The sequence below is a fragment of the Fukomys damarensis genome, unplaced genomic scaffold, assembly GCF_012274545.1.
Source record: "Fukomys damarensis isolate Sample0158 unplaced genomic scaffold, DMR_v1.0_HiC HiC_scaffold_23, whole genome shotgun sequence".
In the NCBI taxonomy this organism is placed as follows: Eukaryota; Metazoa; Chordata; class Mammalia; order Rodentia; family Bathyergidae; genus Fukomys; species Fukomys damarensis.
Window position 1 is genome coordinate 29,527,785 of NW_022900935.1, and position 26,588 is coordinate 29,554,372.

At 35.0% G+C, this 26,588-nt stretch overlaps 1 protein-coding gene across 1 annotated transcript in view; it reads right to left on the minus strand.

The window, feature by feature from the left end:
- The window catches only part of Faf1 (Fas associated factor 1), a 401,181-nt gene that overhangs the window by 286,194 nt on the left and 88,399 nt on the right, over positions 1-26,588 (minus strand). The window contains exons 3-4 of the mRNA XM_010610286.1: positions 22,271-22,317; positions 13,138-13,343 (exon numbers count right to left, since the gene is read on the minus strand). Coding sequence (XP_010608588.1) covers positions 13,138-13,343; positions 22,271-22,317 — 253 coding nt within the window. The remainder of the gene's footprint in view (positions 1-13,137; positions 13,344-22,270; positions 22,318-26,588) is intronic.

Here is a 26,588-nt window from a genome sequence, read left to right on the forward strand (position 1 = left end):
AAAGCAAATTAAACAAAAAAAAAAAAAAAAGTATATATATATATATATATATATACACACACACACACACATATACATACACACACATATATATATGTATGTGTGTGTGTGTATATATATATATATATATATACACATATACATACACACACACACACACACACACATATATATATATGACTCAGAGAGCTGGTTCTTTGAAAGAATAAAATAGATAAGCCCTTAACCATACTTACCAAGAGAAAGTGAGAAGGCACATCAATATGATTAGAATTGAAAAAGCTGAAATCACAACAGAATTTTTGGAAATCCACAAGATAGTAGCTACTTTAAAAAATTACATTCCAACAAATTAGCAAATTTTGAAGAAATGGACAGATTCCTAGACACATATAAACTACAAAAACTAACCCAAGAAGACATTAAGTATGCTTAACAACCCAATAACAAGCAACGAAATTGACACAGTAATAAAGAATCTACCAACTAAGAAAAGTCTAGGCCCTGATGGATTCACTGCTGAATTCTATAAAACCTTTAAAATGTTATATCACCAATTCTGCTCAAGTTCTTCAAAGAAACTGAAAGGGATAAACTGGTCCCAAACTAATTTATGGAAGCCAGTATCACCCTGACCCCACAGCAAATGAAGATCCAACTTTTTAAAAAAGAAAACAATAGGACAATCTCCTTAATGAACAGAGAAAGAAAAATCCTCAATGAAATATTAGCAAATAGAATGCAGCACATTATCAAAAAGAGCATATACCATGATTAAATAAGTTTCATCCCAGAGATGCAAGGATGGTTCTACACACATAAGTCAATAAATTTAATATATCACATAAACAGAAGCAAGGTCAAAAATCATATGACTATATCAACAGATGCAGAAAAGGCTTCTCATAAAATCCAATACCCTTTCACAATAAAAGCCAAGAAGACCATACTTGTATATGATAAAAGCTATATATGACAAACCAACAGTCAACATCTTACTACGTGGGAGAAAATTAAAAGTATTCCCCCTAAAATCAGGAGCAAAGACAAGGATGTCCACTATTACCTCTTCTATTCAACATAGTACTTGAAATATTAGCCAGCGCTATTAGGCAAGAGAAAGGAATAAAAAGGGTACATATAGGAGAGAAAGAACTCAAACTGTCATTATTTGCAGATGACATGATCCTCTATATAAAAGACCCAAAGAATACCACCAAACACTTAAAATTAATAATGAACTTCAGCAATATAGTAGGATCCAAGATTAACACAAAAAAATAGTTAACAATGCATACACCAACAATGAACAGGATGAGGACATTATGAAAATAATATCACAAGTAACTTCAAGAAAAAGGAAATATCTAGAAATTAACCTAAGTAAGTGAAATACTCTACAAAGAAAACAACAGTACTCTGAAAAAGGAGATTGAAAAGGATATCAGAAAATGAAAAGATATTCTCTGTTCCCGGATAGGCAGAATCAATATTATCAAAATGGCCATACTCCCAAAACTGCCATACACATTCAATGCAGTCCCAGTCAAAAAACCAACAGCAGGAAACTGAGAATTTAGCTCAGTGGCACAACGCCTGCCTGGTAAGCACAAGGTCCCGAGTTTGATCCCTGGAACCAAAAAAGAAAAAAAAGACCAACAGCATACTTTACAGAACTAAAGCAAACAATCCTTAAATTTATATGGAACCAGAAGAGACCAAGAATAGCAAAAGCAATTTGGGACAACAAGAGCAAAGAGGAGGCACAGCAATAACTCACTTCAAGCTATATTACAAAGCAACAATGATAAAAATGGCAGGTAAAACAAAACAAAAAACACCATGGTATTGGAACAGCAGATACACAGACCAATGGAACAAAACTGAAGATAAAGAAACTTCCCCAGACACATTCAGCTATTTAATCTTCAATAAAGGGACCAAAAGCACACATCTGAGGAAAGATAGTCTATTCAACAAGTAGTGCTGGGAAAACTGGTTATCTGTGTGCAGAGATTAAAATTGGACCCTTATCTCTCACAATATACTAAATTAAAATAAAAATGAATCAAAGATCTAAACATTTAACCTACTGGAAGATAAAAATAGGTAAAACACTTGAAAATATAGGTATAGGAAAAGATTTTCTAAACAGAACCTCAACTGCTCAAGAAATAACAGCATGAATCAAAACATAAATTTCATCATACTAAAAAGCTTTTGTGCAGCAAGAATCAAACAGTAGGGCTGGGGATTTAGCTCAATGGTACCACATCTGCCTCACAAGGACAAGATACTGAATTTGATCCCTGGCACCCCCTGCAAAAAAGAATCAATCAGTAGAATGACAAGACAGCCTATTGAATGGGGAAAAAATTGTCAGCTGCTCCTCAGACAGAGGACTAATATTTAGCATATAGAAAGTATCTTTAAAAGTTAAACCACCTAAAATTAAAGATCCAGTCAAGAAATGGGCAAGAGAAATGAACAGACACCTCACATAGGAAGAAATACAAATGGTCAACAAATATATGGAAAAAGTGCTCAACATCTCTGGCTATGAGAGAAATGCAAATTAAAACAGTGCTAACTAAGATTCCATCCTATTCCAGAAAGAATGGCAATTGTCAAGAAATCAAGTAAGAATAAATGCTAGCAAGGTTGTGGTAAAAAAAACAAACAAACAAAAAAGGAACCCTCCTGCATTGTTGCTAGAAATGTAAACTAGTACAATCATTATGGAAATTGGTAAGGAGATTTCTCAAAGAACTGAAATTAGAAACTTCATATGATCCAGTGATCTAGGCATTGTCCCTAAAGAGCTTAGGACATCATACTACAGTGATACATGTGATACATGTATACCGATATTTATAAAAGTACAACTTTTGATAGCTAAATGCTGGAAACAGCCTGTATAATATCAACAGATGATTGGATGAAACAAAGTGTTATCTGTATATAATGGAATACTACAAAGAATGACAGACTTGAGACATTTGTAGGAAAATGGATGCACTTGAAAAATATAATGTTGAGTGAAATAAACCAGACACATAAGCTTAAATACCATATGGTAACTCTTATTTGAGTGAGGCAAAGTGCAAAGAGAAAGTAATAAGGATGGAAAGAAGGGGACAAGGATACTGATCTCTTGCAATAGGGAAGTGGTCCAAGGGGGAAAATGGAAAGGGTGAGGAAGAGAAGAAAAGTACATAAGCAGAATAACAATATATCATGGACAGGAATATACTAATTTCAATCAATGTAAACATTATATGCCAAAACATGAGCTAAGATTAGTATCAATAACAATGTAAAACTGAGTTAGGAATTAGAAGAGGAGGAGGAGGAAGGGAGCATGAGGAAGAGAAAGGGGATTAAAAAGGAAGCACACTGAGGTATGCGCACATAACCATTCTCTGAGATGATTGCAAACTGCATGAACTGCAAACATAAAAAAAAAATTTTTAAGAGGTCCTTGTATTATACTTTGAACTTTCACTAAATATAGTTGAGAATTCAGAATTCAAAAAGTTAATACAAAGAGACAGAAAGCAGCACTTCTGACCCCAATGATAAGCATAAAATCCATGACTGCTTAGCCATGGCACCTAACACTAATTTTGTCATAATGAGACATAAACATGGGTGTGTCACACCCACATTTATTCTTTAAAATATTTTTGATGAATTATCAATTTTAATTTTATGAGTTTTATATTAAACAATGAGTATTTCATAGGAAAAAAAAATCACAAAAATAAAGTATTCCATTTTTAATGTTTATTGTTTATTTTTTAAAAGCATCAAAATTTTCAACAGACTTCTTTGGTGTACAAAGCCTAAAAAAGAACAAAAAAAACAAATTCCTATATGAACTACAATGAAAACACCAACAGCACTCTACAAAAAAATAAACTTTACTTCAATTATCACACCTAAGGCTGTCTTCACAAATGACAACAGCATGTTCCATACATATGTATCACTTATTCTGACAGCACATGTGTTTTTCTTTCCTGGTCTTTTTGTAGGACATACTTGACATCTCACTAGTCTTGCTGTTTTGTCAGGAGGTTCTTACTGTATTATACAATGTGTAGTTAACAGGAACACAAAATATCAATAAAATAAAGTATAAAATTCCTAATATGTATTGTGCATTTAGAATAAATATCAACATTTGCATATCAGCTGGGTACTTGCTTACAAAACCTAAGATAGTATCAGAAATAAAAACCTATGTGAACTTCAATGAAAATACCACAGAACTCTACACAAAAATAATCTTTTCTTCAATTGTCACATCAGTCTTCACACATGAAAATGGCATGTTCCATATACAAGTATGACTTACATTGATAGCATGTATGTTTTGTTTTCCTGTCCTTTCTTGTAAGGCACATTTCATATTTTTCTGGTTTTCCTGTTGTCATATAGGTCTTTGACATGCTGCACTTGCCTGATAACTTGTCAGCTCACCAGTATGCTCCACAAATTTTTTGTGTAGTTCCGTGGGAAGAAACGTTTTGTTTTTCCTCTGCTGTAAATGATTTCTTATTAGTGCTAGTTCCAATCCTCTAAGAAATTTTCCTTGTGGTATTTTTCACTTGTTACTTTCTTTGTAAACTATCAAACTATTTATGCCACACATATTTAGGATTGAGTCAAACACAATGCTTTGTGTTTCAAGTGACATCATAGTTGCTGCATAACTCATCAACATCTACTCCATCTTTGGTTTTGTTGTATAAAGTTTCCATCTCAGGTTTGTTTTGTCAAAGTTTCCCTATCGATATTTCCATTCTGGTAAAAGGTTAACATCAGTAGTAGCTGGTTGTTTTTCTTTGCCATCTGTGAGACCAATGAAAATCCTTGTGAAATCCAAATATTGTATTACATAATTCTGTTTTTGAATTGCAATGTTTCATTTAGAATTTCTGCTTTGTTCCTGCATACAATTCCTGCACTGGTCAATTAGCACTCTGTTAGCAAATGTAACTGGTAACCCTATTGGAAACTGGTAACCCAATTGTCAAATGTCATATTTCAATTAGTTTGGGAGATGAGAGCAACAAGTCTGTTCACAACATCATTCATTTTATTACTATATGAATAAGGATCTGATGGCTGAATTCCAGGATAAATTGTAAATCAAAGCATAATAAATCTTTGTATCTACAAGGGCATATATTTTTATGCCATATTTTGAACCATTGCTTTTCCATAAGTCTTTTACATTCCAACAGTTACCATGAGAAATCCCCGCTAAGTTCAGCAGATATATGAATGCTTTCAATTCAGCTAGTAAGGTGTCATAATAAATACACTTTTTAATATGGCTATTGGTGATACACAACACTTTACTTGTATTTCTGTCTTTGTATATTTCATAGCATCTTACAGCATTTCATCTGTTACAATATCCAACATTGAATGGCAGTGCTGGCATTCTGTCCAATAGGTTCACCCTGTCAAGTCCCTCACTATATTTTCAGACATAGGTCTAACATTGGATTTGATTATGATCATTTTGTAATATTCCAACTAGTCAAACACGTATGCACACTGCTGTTTTCTTTATCATCTGAATAAAGGAGCTCTGCATTCCCTGTGTCTGTATCAGTCAATTCTTGCTCCATTTCACTGTCACAGGAACTTTGGCTCACATTTGCCAGGGTCAAAGTCATCATAATCATTACACACCCATGCTACTCTTCTGTTAAGAAAACAAGTATTTCACCATAATGGATCATCTTCATCATCCATGCATGAATAATCTGATGATTCACTTTTGACCTCCTCCAAAATTTGCAAATCTAGTTTTTCATATGCAATTGTACTGAACTGGGCTACTTCTACCAGAAAAATAAAAAGAAAACTTTTTTAAAAACAAACCCTAGAGTGGTATGGGTATATTACACACTCTATGATATTAAGGTAAACATACACAAAACTCAGGTGGAGCATGACATGGGTTCAAATTCAGGTTTGCCACTTTTGTGCACGTGCACACACCTTGCCATTCATTATACTAAATGGGTAAAAAGATTGCTTCCTGTACCCCTCAAGAAAAGGAACTGAGATGCACAATCAGCTATTATGCTAAAGTAAAAAATTTACACTAGAAAAGAGAAGGGGTTTTTTGTTTTCTTTTGAGAGATGGATTTTTGAAACCTGTGTTATGCTTTGTAGGATCATAGCCTAAATGAATTTCCCAAATTTAAAAAATCAATAGTGAACAATTTATTTCTCAAAGCACAAAAAAAGGAAATATAGTATTTTCACCTACTTATTCAACAGGAATAGCTTTATGACACAATATTTTACAAGAATCTGGAAGAAATTCTTCTAAAAGCACAAATTACAAGTCTTTCATCCCTCTATAATATTTTATACATAAATTAACTTGATGTGATTCTTAAGTGGACAAACAATACTGACAGTTATATTACAAAGACAACAGAAAATAAACAGATGACCTAGAAATTAAAACTTATGTGGATCAATCACTTATAATTTTTTATTTTTTGGTACCAGGGATCAAAATCACTTATAAAATTTTAATTCTAAATGTTTTAAAAGTATGAGCCCTCAGAGGTTATAAAAAATTCTTTAAGTCTTGTGTTCTGATACAAATGCAAGATGAAAACAAATTAACAATAAGCAAAGACCTAGTAGTGATGTATGTGAAATGTGCAATCACTTTTTTTTGGTACTGGGGCTCAAACTCGGGACCTTGAGTTTGCGAGGCAGGCGGTAGAACCACTGAGCTAAATTCCCAGCCCATGCAATCACTATTTTTAATTGTTATTTTTTATTAGTATAGGTTTGCTATTTTTAACAATTACATTCATCATGCGAGGCTAATACATGAATAATATATCTTGGTTCTTTTTACACTATACATCTTGGTTCTATTCCACTCTCTACCTCCCTCCCTCCCCCCATCTCCTAGTCCCCTTGTAATCAATCACTTTTTAGAAAATGGGTATGTTCCAGACTCATACAGGAAAGGTGATATATAAACTGTTGGTTAGAGAGGACACTGCTCATCTGGAGTATACATCTTCAAAATGAGGAAAGTATGAACAAAAATTGGACTTTACTATGCTTAGTTTTTTTTTTTTTTTTGGTGGTACTAGGGATCGAACACAGGACCTTGCACTTGCAAGACATGTGTGGTGCCACTAAGCTAAATCCCCAGCCCCTGTTTAGACTCTTCATTGTCTAATAAAATTGTTTTCTAGTGTCCCTTCACTGACTATTCCTTTACCTAATCTATGTAATTATTTTATCAAATAAAATAATGTATTGATGTAAAAATTAAAATAGGTCTACCAGAAAAAATAAATGTTGACCTTATGGGGAAATCTGATTTGGCTCTCATCCAATTCAGTTTGTGATCAGAATTGTGGGAAGATTTAAGTTCATGAACTGACATAGCACTGTATGAGGTACAATCTCTAGCACTGAACTGCAAGGACAGAACAACTATCAACATTCAAATAAATCAATACATAATTTAAAGCTTGTTTTAGAAGTCCTCTACTAGTTCATTAACCCAGGAAGACAAATAAAGGTAATAATGTAGGTTTTGATGCTAATTTTTGGTTTTTTTTGGAGACAGGGTCTCACCATGTAGTTTAGGCTGGCCTTGAAATATGTGACCCAGGCTAACTTTGAATTTAACAATAATCTTCCTGCCTCAGCCTCCTGAGTGCTGAGATTATTGATGTGTGCCACCATACCCAGCTTCAGTGATAATATTTTTTATATCAGGAAAGAAGAGAAGGCTTGGGAGGTTATGTGAGAAGAAACAAAAAAGAAAAGAAAATATCAATGGAGAGTGAGAGAAAATATAGTGGAAATAAATCCAGTTAGCAAACGAGCAGAAATAAAATTAGAAGACTCTTGGTGATAAGGAACCTAACAAAAAAAAGTAAGAATATAAATGCAAAAGCAATAATTAACTTATAAGGCCAGGAATTTTGCTCAGTGGCACCATGCCTGCCTCACAAGCGCAAGGTCCTGAGTTTGATCCCTGGTATAAGAGATAAAAAATTAATTAACTAACTTGTACACATTTATGTGTACACAAATGTCATACACACTCTAAAAGATCTACCCCCAAAAAAACAAGTTTTTTGTTTTTGGGGGTTTTTTTGGTACCGGGGATTGAACTCAGGACCTTGTACTTACAAGGCAGGCAGCCACACCACTGAGCTAAATCCCTGGCCCCCAAAAAAGGGTTTTAATATTAAAATTTATATGCAAGAAAAGAGATGAGAGATTTGAGCTCTGTGCGCGGAGAAATAGGAAAGAGGAAGAGGAGAAGGATGGGGGAGGAGAGAAGGAGGAGACAGAAAAAGTGGGGGAGGGAGAAGAGGAGAAGGAGGGAGGGAAAGAGATAGGCAGGAAATATAAATGGGAAGTAACAGAAGAGGCTGAATCCAATTAAAGAACTAAGAGAAACACAAACTTAGCCAACATATGAAACAAGCTTTGGTGTTGGAGAACATTTTATGACATGGTAAGTAAGGTACTATAAAAGTAAAAGCAATAGTTAGCACTCTTGAGCACTTACAAACACATATATGCCCCCTATCACACAAAACAAAACAGATCCAATACTCCTCTTCAGATGTGGTAGTATCTAAACTAGAGTTTGAACTAGTCCAGAGTTCTCCTCTGCCTTTGTCTAAATAGGAGATGATATACAGAGAATATGGGAGGCAGATCTCTTCCCTTTTGTGGTTGAAGATGGGAATTTTGGTAGGTTATCCAGTGGCTGAATTAAATCTCAACTACTGAGTTAAACTCCTCCATGTCTGGGAATAAGCTGGCCAAAGAATCCAGACTGTCTACTAAATCTGTCACTTTCCTAGTTTGTGGGCAAGTCCAGAGAGTCAGTGAAACTTCCATTAAGTTTCCAGATTCTGTTTTTGAGGTATGGCTGGCAAGTGTCTATGGGCTGCTGGGTATTCTGAGTTCCTCTAAGCAGATCAGACCAGGGATGGGTGCACAGTGTTTGTGTTAAAGGCTCCTGGTTCCCTCAAAGGATACCCTCAGACTCAAGCACCCTTCCCACCACAAAACCTCATGGAGCTGAACTCACTGCCAGCCACTACATTCCCACTAGTGCTGTTTCCCGCTATTCACTTGTCCCTCTCTGATGCTCCAAGCCCAGAGTTCAGTCCCCATGAGCCAGGGGAGAGGCTCTCTCTCCGATCTCATGATTTTTCTTTTATTGTGTCAAAATCACACTTTCCTGGTAGTTAACTCTCAGAACTACAGCTCTGGGGGATTTTCTGCACCTATGCAAGATGAGTTACCCAAAATGCCTTCCCATCCCACTTTAGCACAAGTCAGTTTTCTGCTTGTTCCAGTGAGGGAGAGCTTTTAAGGTGACTTCTCAACCCAACCTTGTCTAAATCTGGGTGCAGACAAACCTGGATTTTTCCAGATCTGACTCTATGGGTCATTGTAAGACAATCTTATAAATTCTTATATATTTGTATACCATGTATTATATCTGTTTCTCTAGTAAACACTGGCTGACATAGATTTGTATCTCACACATACTTCTAACTGTGCTAGTTATACAAAAGAGTGAAATGAAACTGAAGCTACAGGCATTCCAGCCTTCACCAGCTCACTGGTCAAGTGAGCCTATATTACTAATGAAGCAATTTCATAAAATATATTCATGTACCACACAGTGACATCTCAGTAAAGAATGAACTGCATGTACAGTGACCGATCCTAGAATTATATTGCCTGGTAACACTGTAGTCACCTTACTGTAGGTATGTACATCTATGATGCCCAACAATGCATAATGCATCTCACCATTATTTGACACGATTATCATAAACCCAGAGACAGATTCTTTAATTGTGTTTAGCCAACAGTTTGTTTGTTTAGTAACAAAGAGGATATGTTCTAGTCAGAAAAAAATAATTATACTATACAACAATAAGTACCATAAAAAAAGACAATCAATAATGCAAAGGAAAATTGAGGAAAGGGGCAATGTTAACAAGATGGCAGAAGAGGAAGCTCCAGATCCTCTGTCCTATCGAGATATCAGTCCTACAAGGAAACACAGACCAGTTCCCTTTGTGAGAAATCTAGAAAATAGTTAAAAGATTCAAACACTCTAGGTTAAGCAAGAAACCATCGTTAGCCAAACCCACAGCATGATTTCTCCCATTAGTTCAGAGAAACTCCTAGCTCCTAAATTCTCCCTGGAGAAAGAAAGAAAAGATTGAAACATATACTCAGTGTTCAGACCTTTTAAGAGCTGTCAGGGAAATGGCTTCTGTCATGTTTGAATTTAAGCACTGACAGAATGAAAGCACTCAGCTGGGAGCCACTAAGAACAAAGATGATGGATTGAAATAACATATACTCATTCATCACGATCCCTAATACCACTCCTGAAGAGGGAAAATCTTGGGACATTCATCCAACCAAGATTGTTAAGATGGTGCCTAAGGCACTGATGGCTGTCTCATCTGTTTTGAGCACTGAAAGGACTCAACACATTCTGGTTACCTACCTAGGGGCTGCTGAGAACAAAAGCTAAGAAGCTTGCTGCTGCTGCTGCTGTTGCTGCTACTGCTGCTGTTGCTGCTGCTGCAGAAAGCCTGGAATATATGAAACAGAGGACAATACAGGTTGTCAGCCTTACCCTTGGGGGAGAGTAGAGTATGCATCCAAGATTCCACCTTTTAGGGATACTGCCTAAGGGACTAGTTTCTCAACTGCTCAAATCAGAGTACTGGTAGGTCACAGCACACAATACTCTAGAACTCTTAAGGCTGACACCCGAGGGAGCAAGAGATCACATGTTCCTAAAAGACTACTGAAATCCTTCAATTTGAGAATTTACCTACATAAATCAAAAGACAGATTCATGAAAGAAGTATGAAAAGCCCTAGAATCTCCAATTGGGGTGACTGGCAAAGGATTTTTCCTGAATAAACCTAGTTCATAGAGTCTGAAACAGGTAGCTAATTTTTTAAAATGTGGTCCCAAAGGTTCCACAACACACAAAGAGAAAGGGAAACAGCAAAACCAAAGGAGCAAACTAAGTCTCCAGAAACAAATGCAAAGGAAATGGAAGGATATAAAATTATCTGAAAAATAATTCAAATAGCTATACTAAAGGTGCTCAATGAGCTAAAAGATGAATTTCAAAAGTAAGAATATCAAGAGGTAGAAATTGTAAACAAAACAGAATATGAAAAAACAAAAATTAATGAAATTTTAGAGGTGAAATTGAAAAATTCACTAGAGGTAATCAACAGCAGACCTGATATAGCAAAACAAAAAGTTTATCAACTTGAAAACAGGTTATATGAAATTATCCAGACAGAAGAGGAAAAAGACAGTGAAAAGAATTAAGGAATCCTAAAAGAATTATGCGGACCAATTCACTCATTATAAAAGTCCAAACTAATAGAAAGGGACAGAAAGTTTACTTGAAGTAATAATGGACCAAAACTTCCCAAATCTGGGAAACAAAATGAACATCCAGATTTAAGAACCCCAAAGTACTTCACTAGAATAAGTCCAAAGAAGCCGATACAGAAACACATTTTAATCAAACTGCCAGAAGTCGAAAACAAAGACAGAATTTTGAAAGCACCCAGAGAAAAGTAACACAGGTGCAAAGGAACCTTAAAAACACTGTGAAGATTTCTCAGCATAAACCTTATATACTAGAAGAGAGTAGAATGATATATTCCACTATGAAATATAGCTTAGTAACAAAGGAAAATAATGACAAAGAAGTTACAAGACATACAGAAAATGAGCTGGCAGTAGTAAAGAACAAAAAACTACTAACCAAGAAATTTTATCTGAAAAAAACTGTCTTCCAAAAAGCAAACAAATAAAAGCTTTCTCAAATATAAGAGTGTTCAGCACCACTAGACCTGCCCTAAAAGAAATGCTAATGGGAATAGATCAAGTCAAACAAGGATTCAAGAAAGCAACATAGAAGTATAAAGTTCCCTGGTAAAAACAAGTGTATACACAAAGAAGAATACTGTAGCACTGTAAATCTAAGGGAAAATTATATTAAAATAGAAATCCATACAACTTCTGGTTCTACAATGAAATTGAATCAAAAAAGCTAAAACAAATATGAATTCAACATAGTTAAGTTACATACAGCAATTTGACAGTTTGTCCAGAAATGGCAGAAACATACTTTTAGTTTCCTTTAAAAGGATATTATTTTTCCAACTAGCAGACGGTAAGCATGATAGAAATATGTCTCATGTCTGATTTCTATGTGTTGGTTTTAAATGTGTCAGGTAATGCCAATGCAATAAGTATTGAGAAGTACAGGTTTTAAGAGGTAATTAAGCAATGAGGATTCTGGCCTCAGAAATAAGATTAGGTGCCCTTATTAATGTACTTGACAAAGAAAGTTAATTCCTTTCACTATTCCACCTTCTTCCATGTAAAGATATAGCATTCCTTCCCTCTAGAGAATGCAATATCACGATGCCATTTTGGAAACAGAGAGCAGCCATCACCAGACATGGAACACAAAAGTGCCTTGTCCTTTCATTTCCCAACCTCCAGAAATGTAAGAAAATAAATTTCTGTTCTTTATAAACGGCTAGATTCTATTATAACAGCACAAAACTGGCCTAAACTACATATTATGGAAGATAATTAATTTTAGTTGTAAAGCTTGTATGCAATGTGCTCAATTATTACGTTGTATTTTTAAGCTCCTAGATGTTTGATTTGCACCTGTCTTAAAACAGAATCATAAACTATTACATATATGTGGCAAGTAAAATTATTCTTTTCTTTTCTTTTCTTTCTTTCTTTTTTTCTTTTTGGTACCGAACTCAGGACCTTGCACTTGCAAGGCAGGCGGCAGAACCACTGAGCTATATCTCTGGCATGAAAAATTATTCTTGAATATACCTAAATAGCAACACAGAATTTACAATTACAACACAATAATCTGTATGGGAAAGTATGCTTCAATCTACTTGTTTTCTCCTTCCTGTTAGCAATCAACTCAAAACAAAATAATATAAGGTAAATGTTTACCTAATGAATTATTCATTTGTGAAGTCTTTACAGTAGAGAAATCCTTACCAACAGTACAGCTGTCTTCAAGTACCACATCAACATTTCTGTCTCTGTACTCAACCCTGAAGTCCAGCATCCGAGGTTGCCTTTCTACAATCTGCCTGGATGGCAGTACAGGTCGAAATGCTGAAGAGGAGGAAGGAGTAGGAGCTGGAGCTGAGTGACTTGCTGGATCAAATGCAGGTCCTGGTATGGTCTCACCTCCATAGTCACTAAAATGTTGACATAAAAGAAGGATTATCATCAACCAAATCATTATAAAATACCTTTGATGACCCTCTTCATCCTTGGCCCATGTATTCTTCCTAGCAAATTTACAAACCCATGTGTGAAGGCCAAACTTAACCTCTGCTTCTTCCAATACGTCTTTTCCAGTGACTGAAGGCAACATTATTCTCCTTCCCACTGTTGTTATTTTATGTTAACAGTTAAGTGGAATCAGTTAGCATTCATTAGATTTTTGCCTTGTGTTATGTTGTAAAACATTTAAAACTTTGGATTAAAAAATGACTTCTTCAGTCATTCTGAGCCATTATTTGACTCATTACTGTTACTTTCCAGACTTTATTGCTCTTAAACTTTAATTCTACTTATCTCATTCCTGATCTTAAGAGACTTTTTTCTAGTTAACCAAAAAAAAAAAAGCCACCATGAGGAATTCCCCTAATCTTCTTAACATCGAATCCACAAACTAACTTACATATGTACTCTCCTTTCTTCCTATAAAATAGAATGGACATTATTTTGTCTTTGTATGCAAAATCTAAAATCATTATCTTCAACTAGGGATTATCCTTCTTTTCCTTTCCAGCATCTTTGACAACTCCTCTGGCATCTTTTGAATAACACTGAAACATGTTCTAACATTTGCCTTCTTAAAACACAAAAATGAAATCTTGGCTCTGCCCACTTAATAGCTGTCTCATTTGTAAAATGGGAAAAGTTATATTTGCACAATGCCTGGTACCTGGTAAGATCTCAAACTCAGTATGTCTAAAGCTTAATTCATTAATGTTTCTCATCTAGATCCTAATCCATTACTCCTAATATCAGGAACCCAAGCCTCCTCTCTCTACCCCCACATCTAATAAATCCTTACTACTATATATCTTTTGAAGACATCATCTTCCTCTACCCTCTGTAGCTGCCATTCTAACATCCCTAAAAATCACCTCTTATATAAACTAATGGAAAATAGTTTGCATTGTAATCCCAACCAATCTTTTAACATATTCTCTTGCCTCCTTGCACTCTATATCCTTCCTACAGAAAAATTAAAGATATAAATGTCTTCATATCATTTTCTTCCTCTATCATCTCCCACTGCTCTTTTGATAAAATGGCCTATGAGGCCCTGTATGATCAGAATTCAATCTACCCTCCCATCCTGGTCTTATACCATAGTAGCTACATCTCTCTCTGTGCTAATAGATATGACAGCCTTCATTTCATCTCTCATCTTGACTCTTTTCTTTTCATGGGATACACAGGCAATTCCTTCAAAGAATATTCTTTTCCTCCCTCAACTCATCCTCACTTCCATCTTCCTTGTGGCTAATTATACTTAGCCTTCATACTTCAGGTTGACTATTTTTCAGCTAAGAACATATTTTGCTACCAGAGACTAGGCTTACTTCCCCATCACTATCTATAAAATTAAATGTATCATCATTAGATATTTATGTCTCCACAGAATACATCTCTTAATTGTGCTTTTAATGGCTGTATCCTCTGTCCTGAGCTCCACATTTTGCATATAGAAGACACTCAAATATTAATTGCCAAATTATTGCTAAACTAATAAAGAAATAATTACCTACAACAAATCTCCCTAGCTTAATCTGTCATATGTATTATAACCTTTTCCCCCCCTCAGAAAAGGAAAGGAAATAGGAAGGAACATAAGGAGCATTTTAGTTGCAACATCATTTTGCTTTTATCTTCCACCACTACCAGAACTCAAGACCAGCTCTAAAACATCTACTTACTCTGAATTTAAGGAAAAACAATGAAGAACCTACATAGAAATAATCATAACCAATATATGTCCAAGTCAATTGTTCGTACAATTAAATTAGAGAAAAATCTCTAATGTTTGCTGCAACTTCTTAAAACCTAAGAAAATAGTCTGTTAGTAAAGAGATCACTGTCGTATTATTACTTTACTCCAAATACATACTTTTATATAATCTATTATGTGGTACTGAGGCTGAGAATCTCCAAAACTTCATTTTCCTTTACAAAATGATTTCTCAACTTCTGCTGACAGGGGTTATAACACAGAGATTAACAGGAAGGTAGGCAAGGCTCTCTTCTTCCTGTCTGCATGCATTTTCATCAGCATTACTTATAGGTTCCAGGCCTCTGCCTGCCTTTTTCTTCTTCCTCCTCTTCCTCCCCCTCATTCTCCCTCTCCTGTTCTTTTGGTATTCTTATAATCAGCTTCTTGATATTTCCTCAGACACTAGGCACAACTGAACAATGTGTATTCACACGTCTGATCCCCAGCTTCATGGGTCCTCTCTGAGCTTCAGTTTTGCTAATCCCACTGTTACTTAAAACTAAGTGACAACTTCTTGCAGCAGTTATTAGAGCCAAGATTTCCTCAGTTTTAACTTTTTGATTATTTAACCAATCCTATATTAAATTTTAATTACTGAAATACCTAGAGTAGTTTAACTTTCCTGACTAGATCCTGACATTCTAAAGAAGTCCCAGGAAACATTTCCAAAGACCAGATTCAATAACTGGCCTGATTATGTCCTTGACTTTTAGTTCCTTGCTAGCTCCTTCATAACAGATAATAGGATACCAGTGATCCACGCCATGCCTTGACATAATTATTAACTAAATTATCATGTGGTTAATTTTGACGACATACCTATTGAAAGAAGGGCCTGAGATGACCACATGATGGATTGACTTGATTATTATGATGATAAAAATGGCAAGGACTAAAGAATGGCTTCTTGACTCAAATGAGGAGTTTACAGAAGAAAATGACATACAAAGTCACGATACCAAGGCTGCAAAGTTTTGGGTACAAAAAAAAAAAAGTTTATTTCTTCTAACAACATATGTGACCACCACAATGAGGTTAATATTACAGACCGCAGAACTATAGAGGAAGTTGAATAAACAGTGCTATGTCTCTTTTCTGAAAGTTAAGGTACTAATTTGGAAGGAGTGAGAACCTAAGAGATAAAATACCCTGAATGGACTCAGATGAAAGTTAGAATTCCGAACCCCAAGAATCTCTATGAGCCTTTTATAAACAGAAACTGTTCCTCCTTCCCACAACTGAAAAGGCTAGCCTCTGCTTGTTTCAAAACTTTTAATACTCTTATTTAGGACAGCTGCCTTGAAAGGAGATGCTTATGCTCATATCTACCCACTCCATTCCTACTGCCTCTAAAATCAGATTTAGGTGTGCACTGAAAGAACGAGTACAGGGCCTGACCAAGAAGAGATTATAAATAAAAACAATTATAACATTTTGATAAATTATAGCAAGTAAATTCTTAAAAACAGATCTAGAAATACACTTCAAGTGTGTTTGAACAGAAGAGTTCTGACTGGACAAAATACAATGTTAAAGCATCTTTAAGTACCTTTAATAGCTGGCTAAATAAAACTTAAGTATCAAAAGTCTACACTTATTAAGGATGAGATATCTGAACTCACCTAGCATAATAGAAGAAATCTAAATGTTTAAAGAAACATGAAGTCTGGAATGGATTTACTATATGTAACTTGAATATACACACACCCTCCTGTGGCATCATCCATGAGGTCATGGAGGACAGTACATTAAAGCATTAATTCATTTGTAAAGGAATCTACGTTCTTGAAAAACTCTAATAGTGGCTGTTTCTGGGAAATGACACCACTAAGGCTTCCAAACAATCATGAGGAGAACTCAGAATGGCAGAAATCAAATGGCAAAATTCAGTAAAAGGATTGAGCATTAATACTAAATTAATGGGCTGGGGATTTAGCTCAGTGATTCTGCCACCTGCCTTGAAAGCACAAGGACCTGAGTTCGATCCATGCTACAGAAAAAAAAAAAAAAAAAACTACATTAATGGACAAAAGCAGCAAGCAATCAGAAGATTCTAACTTGCACTTCTTTAGAAGTGTTTAACTGAATATGGTACTTCTAAGGAACAAAATTAAAGGCCAGTCCATTAAAATATTACTTGGATCTATAATAGTAGAACCTTAAATCTGGCAGCCTAACTTCAGTAACCACAATGGAGAGTCACATTCACCTCAGTGTTTCCCAACACGTTTCACAGATATTAAAACCACTGGAGGGCTGGGGATTTAGCTCAGTAGTGCCACCACCTGCCTCGCAAGTGTAAGGTCCAGAGTTCAATCCCTGGAACCAAAAGAAAACAAACAAAAAAACCCTGGGGTAAATGGGCAATCTGGTCCACCATAAAAAAACAATACAACAGAGTCATATATATACATATATGTAATTTTTCTTCTAAGAAATCTTATCTGTTACTACCCTGTGTACTGATAAAAGGAAAATATCCAGATTTTTAGGGAAATCTTACATTCTAAATCTGAAAGTATGCTAATGCCTTTGGATTTTACAAAAGTGTAAGATTACAGCATAAAAATGAAGCTTTGATCCAGATTAATTCACTGAAGGTTCTTACAGTCAACCTACCCTGCCATTACTCTCCCAGGCCCTGAATGTAAGACAGAAAAAGACAATCAGTGACTGGTAGAGATCCTATACTATACTCGTTTCCTAGTCCATGAAGTTAGTGTTAATTACAAATGATCTTGCACAATTTTTTATTATTGAACTAATTTGCAAGCACTACAACAAGCATTTTGCTTTCATCAAACACAGTATACCTTCACTTTTTTCTTAAAGATTATGCCAACTCTCATGCTGTCACAACATCCTTGTCTGGAGAGATCCTGATCACATAGATGTTCCCAGAGCAACACAACATTGATAATGCTGAGGACTAAAACTAAGGAACAGAAGTGGCAAGTACTTGGATGCTTTAATATGACAAATTCATGCTAGAGATTAGCATATATACAAACCACAAAAAATGCAGGTTCTTCCACCCTGATAAAATTTTGGAGGTCCAGTAATAGAAACCATGCCAGGGCAAAAAGTCTATTGTTATGCCTTGCATTTCCCATCAATAATGAAAAGACAGCTAAGTCAACAAAGGAAGAAAAAATTTTACACTGGCAACAGAAAAATTAGATATGTATAACCTAATTGTATTTAATATGTATAATTGGTTGGCACCAATCAAAATTAGACTGCTAAAGCATTATGGCCTCAAAGGTATGTCTGAAAAATAGTAGTGAAACAAAAGCCTCCTGGTAGAGAAGTTAAAGTTTCACCATAGGGTGACCATGTCATTTAGAAGAAGAGATATGCTAAGGTGTAAATTTTCATTGAATCATGAGCAATAGTTAATGGCTTGATCAGCAGATAAAAACTTATAATTAGAAAACTGGGTGAAAGTCTGGGGAAGACATACAGAAATGAATCTTTTAAAATGGACACAGAATATGAATATATTTGTTTCTTAGGTGACTGCTCCCTATAAACTACCCATGGGGGGGGAGAATTCATTAAACAAGAAAACAGTAATGTGGAAGTTGAATTATAAGAGACTGGTGAGAAGACTCTATGAAGAAATCTATTTCAGAATTAAACTTCAACTAATGGAAATATTTTTATCCTTACTCAGCTCTTCTCCACAAGCTACTCAGGCCCTTGGAAGGCAATTAACAAAAGCAAAGTAAACAGGAATGGTCCACTTGTTTATTTTAATTTTTTAAAGTCCATTCATGACAAAATCTTTGGTTAACTGCCGCAAAAAAACCCATATTTATTTGAGAAGCAAACTTGTGAATCAACTCAGACTTTTTAAATGGTTATTTTTCTAAACCAAAAAACTTGAACATTTATATATAAAAAGCACAATAATCAAGGTCAAATCTCTTGTTCTTAATAAACAATGGATGAGGAACATACTATACATGTTTTTCGGCCTTAAACAAGTTGATAATTACTATCTAGTGAATGTCTCAAGTTATATTATTAATTTATAAAGTTTATTTTTAAAAACATAGCATCTCTTACCTAGAAGTAATTTACTACTACAGTACTTCCTTTCTAAAAAGTAACAGCCCCTCCAAAAAAGTATCATATAAGTATCTGTACAATATGTTGAATAAAAAAGTTAAGGAATAATAAATATACATGCACACATCTGATGTTTATTTATGACTGAATGATTTGCATTTATGACTGCATAAGCTACACATGTTATACATATATTATATGAGCAGCATACTGTCAAATGAAATAAGCCTTGGGGGAAGGGCTAAAAGACATGCCTATATTCCTGAATACATCATTATCATCATATTTATCATGAGTCACTGTATCATGCTTTATTATATCTACCTGTAAAATTAGGGATAATAATGTCTGCTTTTACTAGCTTACAACTAAAAGCAAAATTGTGGGAGAAAGTCATATATATGAGAGGCAGAGAGCTAGATTCAACATTTTTACCTATATACATGACTTGCTCACAGATATACAGAACTGGCATGACTTTTCAGAGGAGAAAACCCACAACTCACAACCTTCTACTACTCTTGTGATAGGGGGCAAGTGTATGTAAATTCAGTTTTCTCATCTGAGAGATACATACATTTACCCTTTAAGGGTTGTAATGAGCATTAAATGAAGGAAAATGGCAGCTGTTTAAGCATTAAAAAAAAATGTTAGTTTCTTTCCTTGGACTTTTGGATACATTAAAAATCATAGCCCTATTTTTGAATTCACATAAAAATCTGATTTCAAGAAAAGCTATAAAGCAGAGATATTTCTGCCTCCTCCTCCTCCACAAAAATTTATGTTAATAACTACCTCCTTTAGAAAGCACATAACTAGTGCAACTTTTTATAATCTCTAGCTAAAAGAAGTATTAACATATCTATCAATGCTGAGGTTAATTACTGCCTATCAAAAAGTTCAATATCCTATGAGAATATTACATAACATAGTATTTTCTTTATAGTATTTGGGATCTCCCTTCTTTGTTAAGGTATGGACTAACAAATTAAGAATCAGTTATATATGCAGAGTATATATTTGACATTATTATAAAAAAAAAACCTAACCTAGGGCCGAGGATTTAGCTCAGCGGTTCGGTGGCCTGCCTCGCAAGGGCAAGGACCTGAGTTCGATCCCCGGTACCAAAAAAAAAAAAAACACCTAATTTACAAAACAATGATCTTTTTAAGTGTCTGCATATACCATTCCCAGCACCGCATCTCTCCTTTCAGTATTAAATCTATCAATGAGTGCAAGGGTCCTTCTTTTATTTTCCTCTGGCCAGTGGACACAAAAGAAGAACTTTCAGTTATGTCAAATTCACAGTGATTTCAAAGCTAATGAATATAGGAAGGAAACAGTTGAAGAAACTTACTTGATATAACTGGTTCTGCTACACAGATATGACTCATTCCTCTAATTTAAAAGAAGCAAATAAAATCAATGTAAACCCACTCTGTTCAAATTTAAACTCAAAACAGTACAGTGACTACAGTGTCAGAAAACAATTACTGGTTTCTAGTCATAAAATCTATTAAAGCAAAAAGCATCATCGTAACAGAAGAGATGGAAAGTTTCAAGGGGAAAGGGAATTTCTACAGTTCACTAAAAGAAAAATGCTATCCTTGTAAGATGTATCCAATGTGTACTCATGACCCATTAGCCAAATCCAAAGAGTTTACCACAACAAAAATTCTGGCACAAAAGGAGTGGTAATAACACTTAAGAATATAATAACACATGAAAATGGTGACACATTTAGCAATCTGAAACTTTCTAAAACAAAAATTTTTAAATGAGTGTGAAGGAAGTTCTTATAATCATCTGGTTTGCTTTCTAGACAAGGGCTTCAATATAACTGAGTGTTTTTGAACAAAAAACAAAACAAAACAAAAAAAAGGCTAGTGCAGACTTTGGAAATCAGCTACATTTACTCTGAATGAAACTCTTTATAAGAATTTTTAAAGAGAGAGTGGAGTAATGTGTTTCACATTAAAAGCAATTAATCATTAAGTGTGGTCAGGTACCAAAGAGACTTTGCTTCCATCCTAAATAGACAGTTTCCTAAAAAGTATAAAGTATAGCACATCTCATGGTTCAGCATGAATTTTTTTTATGTTGTTGCAATGGCACTTTTCTTCCTGTCCAAAACAATGTTTATTCCTAGTCTGCTTTTTCTGCTTGCCTCATCTGTACTTAAGCAAATCATGCTTCAGTGACTTAGAAATCTCAGCCACCAAAACTAAGCCAAAGTTTGAATTAGGGGTGGAAAGGTATCAAGTAAGCAAACTGCACTTGGAAAGGAGAATGCTTTCACCTCCTTTGACTTTATAGGGTGTTCTTTTAATCCAGCACCAGAACCTACAATTTTAAGAAAAGTTATTAATTTATTTTTAATTTAAATATGTCTTAACTATTATAGTTTTCTTGGCCTCATCTTACAGTTTTTACTTTCTGGCAAAGACACAAACCCACTAAAAGCAGTCCACATGTTAACATTGGACATTTCAGGCAAAATATTTCCGTGCTCTGAGAAGTTTCATAATTAAGATCTTACTTAACTTTTGCATGTTATCATTTGATTTAGAAACCAAACTGGAGGGAAGAAAAGATTACAGTAAACTTGGAGATAAAGACTGAATAGATAACAGCCGTACTTCTGCGGCTACTGAGCCATGTCTCATTTCCTTAGTCCCAATCAGGAACTAAGAGGGGGAGATTCAGTTCCCTCCATACTATGAATTAGAAGATGACTTTGAAAAGCTTTCTTAAAAATAAATCACCTTAAAAGAAAATATTACTCAATTTGGAAAAATATTGTGTTGGAAAAATAAAGTTGGAGACTTTGGGGATTAATAAAATTAATACAATTAACAAAAGTATCTGAAAGAATAATGACTATCAATGAACTTACACAACAAAAATCAAGTGCTCCATTAAAAAGCAAAATAAAAAACTAACAATATTCTCTTTTTCACTTCTGCCAAATTTTTATCTTACTAGTAAGCCATTATAACATACCTTTGTAGAATGCCATTTTCCTGGGGTATCACACCATTGATAGCTGCCTGCAAACAAGAAACAAAGAACGTCATTTAAAGACACAGCTTATTGGCCAAAGGAGACAGGTAATGCTTTAAAGGGAAATAAATATACTTCAAAAAAATATTTATGTAAATGTTTTACTAAATACCTATTTAAACAAAATACTGAATACAAATTACTGTTTCCTTAGTGATGGAAAATATTCTCTATTAAATGATTATCGCCGGGCATGGTGGCACACGCCTGTAATCCCAGCACTCGGCAGGCTGAGGCAGGAGGATCACTGTGAGCTTGAGACCAACCTGGGCTACACAGTGAGTTCCAGGTCAGTCTCAGCTACATAGTGAGACCCTGTCTCAAAACACCAAAAAAAAAAAAAAATATATATATATATATCTATCTATAGATGTATATATCTATATAGATCTATAGATAGATATATATTTATCTATTTCTTGATAATAAAGCAAAATCCTTGAAAATTTAAAAACATGCATTTGTCATATACTATCATCAAGCCTTGAGTCACAAAAAGCTTAACTACACAATCCATTTTCAAGCAAAACATTCACAAAACAATGTTTAAGGATAAAACAAATAAAATCAGTACATTAAACTAATTTTTAAACATTGTTTCCCCCACAGAATAAGAAACACAAGATATAAAAGTCACAAATGAAAATTTCCATGAGAATACAAAAATTAGCTTAACAGTGAAATTCATTCTTTCATGTTACAATCATTAGTCTTCCCCATACTTTTTTTTTTGTACAGGGGACCAAATTCAGGACCTCATGCTTGTGAGACAGGTACGTGCTACTGAGCTAAATACTCAGCCTTACAATCATTAGTCTTAATGGAAAAAAATACTAAGAACCAAAGAATGTAGAGGCAAAAGTTATTTGATAAACCTAACACCACAAATATATCAGGTATCAAAAAGAAGCACTATTATAGAAGTACACTTACAGAAACATTCCTAAAACTTGGTTTCTACGCTAACAAGTCACCAACTAGTAAAAGCACAGGACAGGAATGACATGGACAGGAATGACATTTCACAGATGTTTTTGAAGGCTACTATGAGGTAGGCTGTAACATCCTGGACTGTGGACAAGTCACTGTTGAATGTTTCCAGACAGACAGACAGACAGAGAGACACACACACACATACACACACACACTCCCCCAACCTTGTCCAACCCTGCCTTTGTACCATATCAATTGCTTTTCTTTTTTTTTTTTTTTTTTTTTTTTTTTGGTACTAGGGATCAAACTCCAGTCCTCGCGCTTGCAAAGCAGGCAGCAGAACCACTGGGCTAAATCCCTGGCCCACCATATCAAGTTCTACTTCTCTCCCCTTTCCCATCCACAAAAAGAGCAAACCTAAGAAAAAAAAATAAAAACACCTATTACTGCAATGTTTTATCAGCTCCCTGGAAATCAATTGCCAAAAAAAGAGTTTGTGTGAAGCATTTACTATTTGGCAGAGGTGGTTCAAGTTTACACTGGTGTACTAGTGAACAGAAATTAAGCAGAATGTAAGACACTTGTTATAAATTTTGAGATCTATAATGTTCCCTTGACAAAACCCAAATAAATTAACAGATTAACGAGGACAGTAGATACCACAGAAAACTGACACCACTGATGGCTACAAGTCTTTTGAATGCTAACTGGCTTTCAAAGCCACAGATTCACTGGAAGCATTTAGGCCTAGTGCCAGATCAATCATTTCTGTCCCTGTTGACATCCAACAGTTCCACATACAAATATCTCCTTCGCTAATTGCTTAATGTGCTGTTTGGAGGTAGGGCCTGATCAGAGGAAGTAGAGCCCTGAGGAAATGTCTCTGCAGGGTAGAGTATCTTTCTTACTCTGGCTCTTGCTTTCTCTCTGTTTCTTGGATCCAACAGGACCAGCATTCCTCCACCAGGACCTTCTGCATGCCACTTCTGCCTTGGAGCCAGACAACCAGGGATTGAATCCTCTCAAACCATGAGCAAAAATAAACCTCTCCTCCTTTAAATTGCAGGGGCCAGTTATTTTGTCCCATCAATGCAGAACTGACAAATACAATGATGCTGGAAAAGAAATAAAATTACCAGAGCTTGGAAAGGCTATGGCTCACACTTTCATTAGGGAATGCCCCACAGCATAATGAAAAAAAAAAAAAAAAAAAAAAAAAAAACCACTAAGGATTTAGAAAATACAAACATTGAATCTAGGCCAATAGTGGTGAACCTATGGCATGCATGCTATGGTGGGCTGTTTATCATTGAAAGCTTTAAAAAGTTTGCCATCACTGATCTAGGCTCTCTCACTATTATGATAACATCACTATATTCCCTGAACTTTGAGCCTCAGTTTTCTCATATGTACAATGAACTAAGATTCATTATCATAATTTTAATTATTTGGTGATTTTTAAAAAATACCTGTCTTTAGTATAATTTACTAAAGAAAAAAAGACTAGAGAAACAGAATTTTGACTGAGAAGGAAAGCATACAAAGATAAAGAGCATTGATTTAGACTTTAGAAGCAAAAGAAAGTTTCAGATTAACTAAAATTTGAACATATTAATTTTGAGACAACAGTAGGACATTATTTGATTATATAACAACAGTGTATTAACTGCCAACTATGTACCAAGCACTGAACTAGGAAACAGATATACTGACAAACACAACATAACCTGTCTTTGACTAGGAACAAAATATATTCAATAATTAATCTGTGAGTACTCAAGTAATACTCAAATGGAGAGGTACAAAAAGTAATTTAAAAATTCATAGCTAGGCTAAAAAGAGTAACATTTGTTTAAAGGCAAATTAATGAAGCCCTGGCAATTTTTCAATTCTCTGCCTTTGTAAGCTCTATTTTTTGGTTTAAAAAAAAAAGAGGTGGGGGAGACAAAGAATCTTCAGAAACTCATTAAAAACAAAATATACAAACGAAAGTGACAGAAACAAGGGAAAAGACCAAGAATGTGTTATAGAAGAAGCAAAGAAGGAGCTGTAAAGAGCAATAGGCAAAACTGGAAAATGTAAAAACAGTCTAATATAGGGCCGGGGATTTAGCTCAGAGGTTCGGTGGCCTGCCTTGCAAGCGCAAGGACCCGAGTTCAATCCCCCGTACCAAAACAAACAAACAAACAAACAGTCTAATATATGTGAAAACACTTTAACAAGAACTAGGTCATAAAAAGCTAAAAAATAGATGAGAATTAAAGTATAATTGAATCTTTTTAAAATACTAAGTATGCAAAAAGTAGCTGAAATAAGTTTTGGGGATTAAGAATTATATCGTTTGCTCAATGCTAACTATTCCATTGATAATGGTCTTTTTATGGTATTAAAAAATTAGACAAGGTGGTTCATGAGTGGGGAAAAAAGAATTATCTCACACAATAGAAATCTTAGGGGAAGGGATGTAAATTTGTAAACTCAGAACTGTATATCCATAAATCTGTATGTTTTATTGTGTATGTAAATTAGTTATTGACAAAACTGGTGAGGGGGGAGAGGGGGAGGGGTGGGGAGGGGAAAGGGTGAGGGAGAGGGAAGAGAGAATATGGAATGGTAGAAAATGCAGGGCCCCTTACTCCTTCATTTAATCTTAGGGACTGGTGCAAAGCAGCCCCAGTGCTAGATAGGGTAGACAGGTGACCTTTGTAAAATTTTGAATTTATGAAGTCTTCCCAGAAGAGAAAACCAGTTTTAACAACAAAGCCACGATGTGCAAGCTCTCATCCAAGCTGGCAAGACAGCTGGCAAAGGGACAGGAAAACATCCCCACGAAGGAAAGAAAGGCATCCACAGAGAGAGTGACAGCCTCAGTATGGAATCTGAATAAAAACACTTATCAGGAAGTGACAGAAATGAGCTGGAGTTCTTGAAGGAAATCCAGGACCTTGGGTTTGAAGAGATGGTGGAGACCCTGACAACACAAGGAAATTTTTGGCAGCAAAAATCACACCTTGAGTGAAAAAATTCAAAGAACTCCAGTATTTGAAGAGATAGTGAAGACCCTTACAAATAACATAAGGAAAATTTTGGCAGCAAAAATCATACCTTAAGTGAAAAATTCAAAGAACTCCAATAGCAGAAAGAAGAGGCAAGAAGTAAAAGATTTAGGCTAACCAAAAACAGTTGGTGAAAAAGAAGACTTCAAAATAGAAGAGGATACTAAAAGCTTAACCTTTAAAAGAAACTACATGAGCTGAATAGAAAATTAGACAATGCTAAAAATCACAATGTGGTCAAGGTTTAAAAAAAAAAAAAAAAAAAAAAT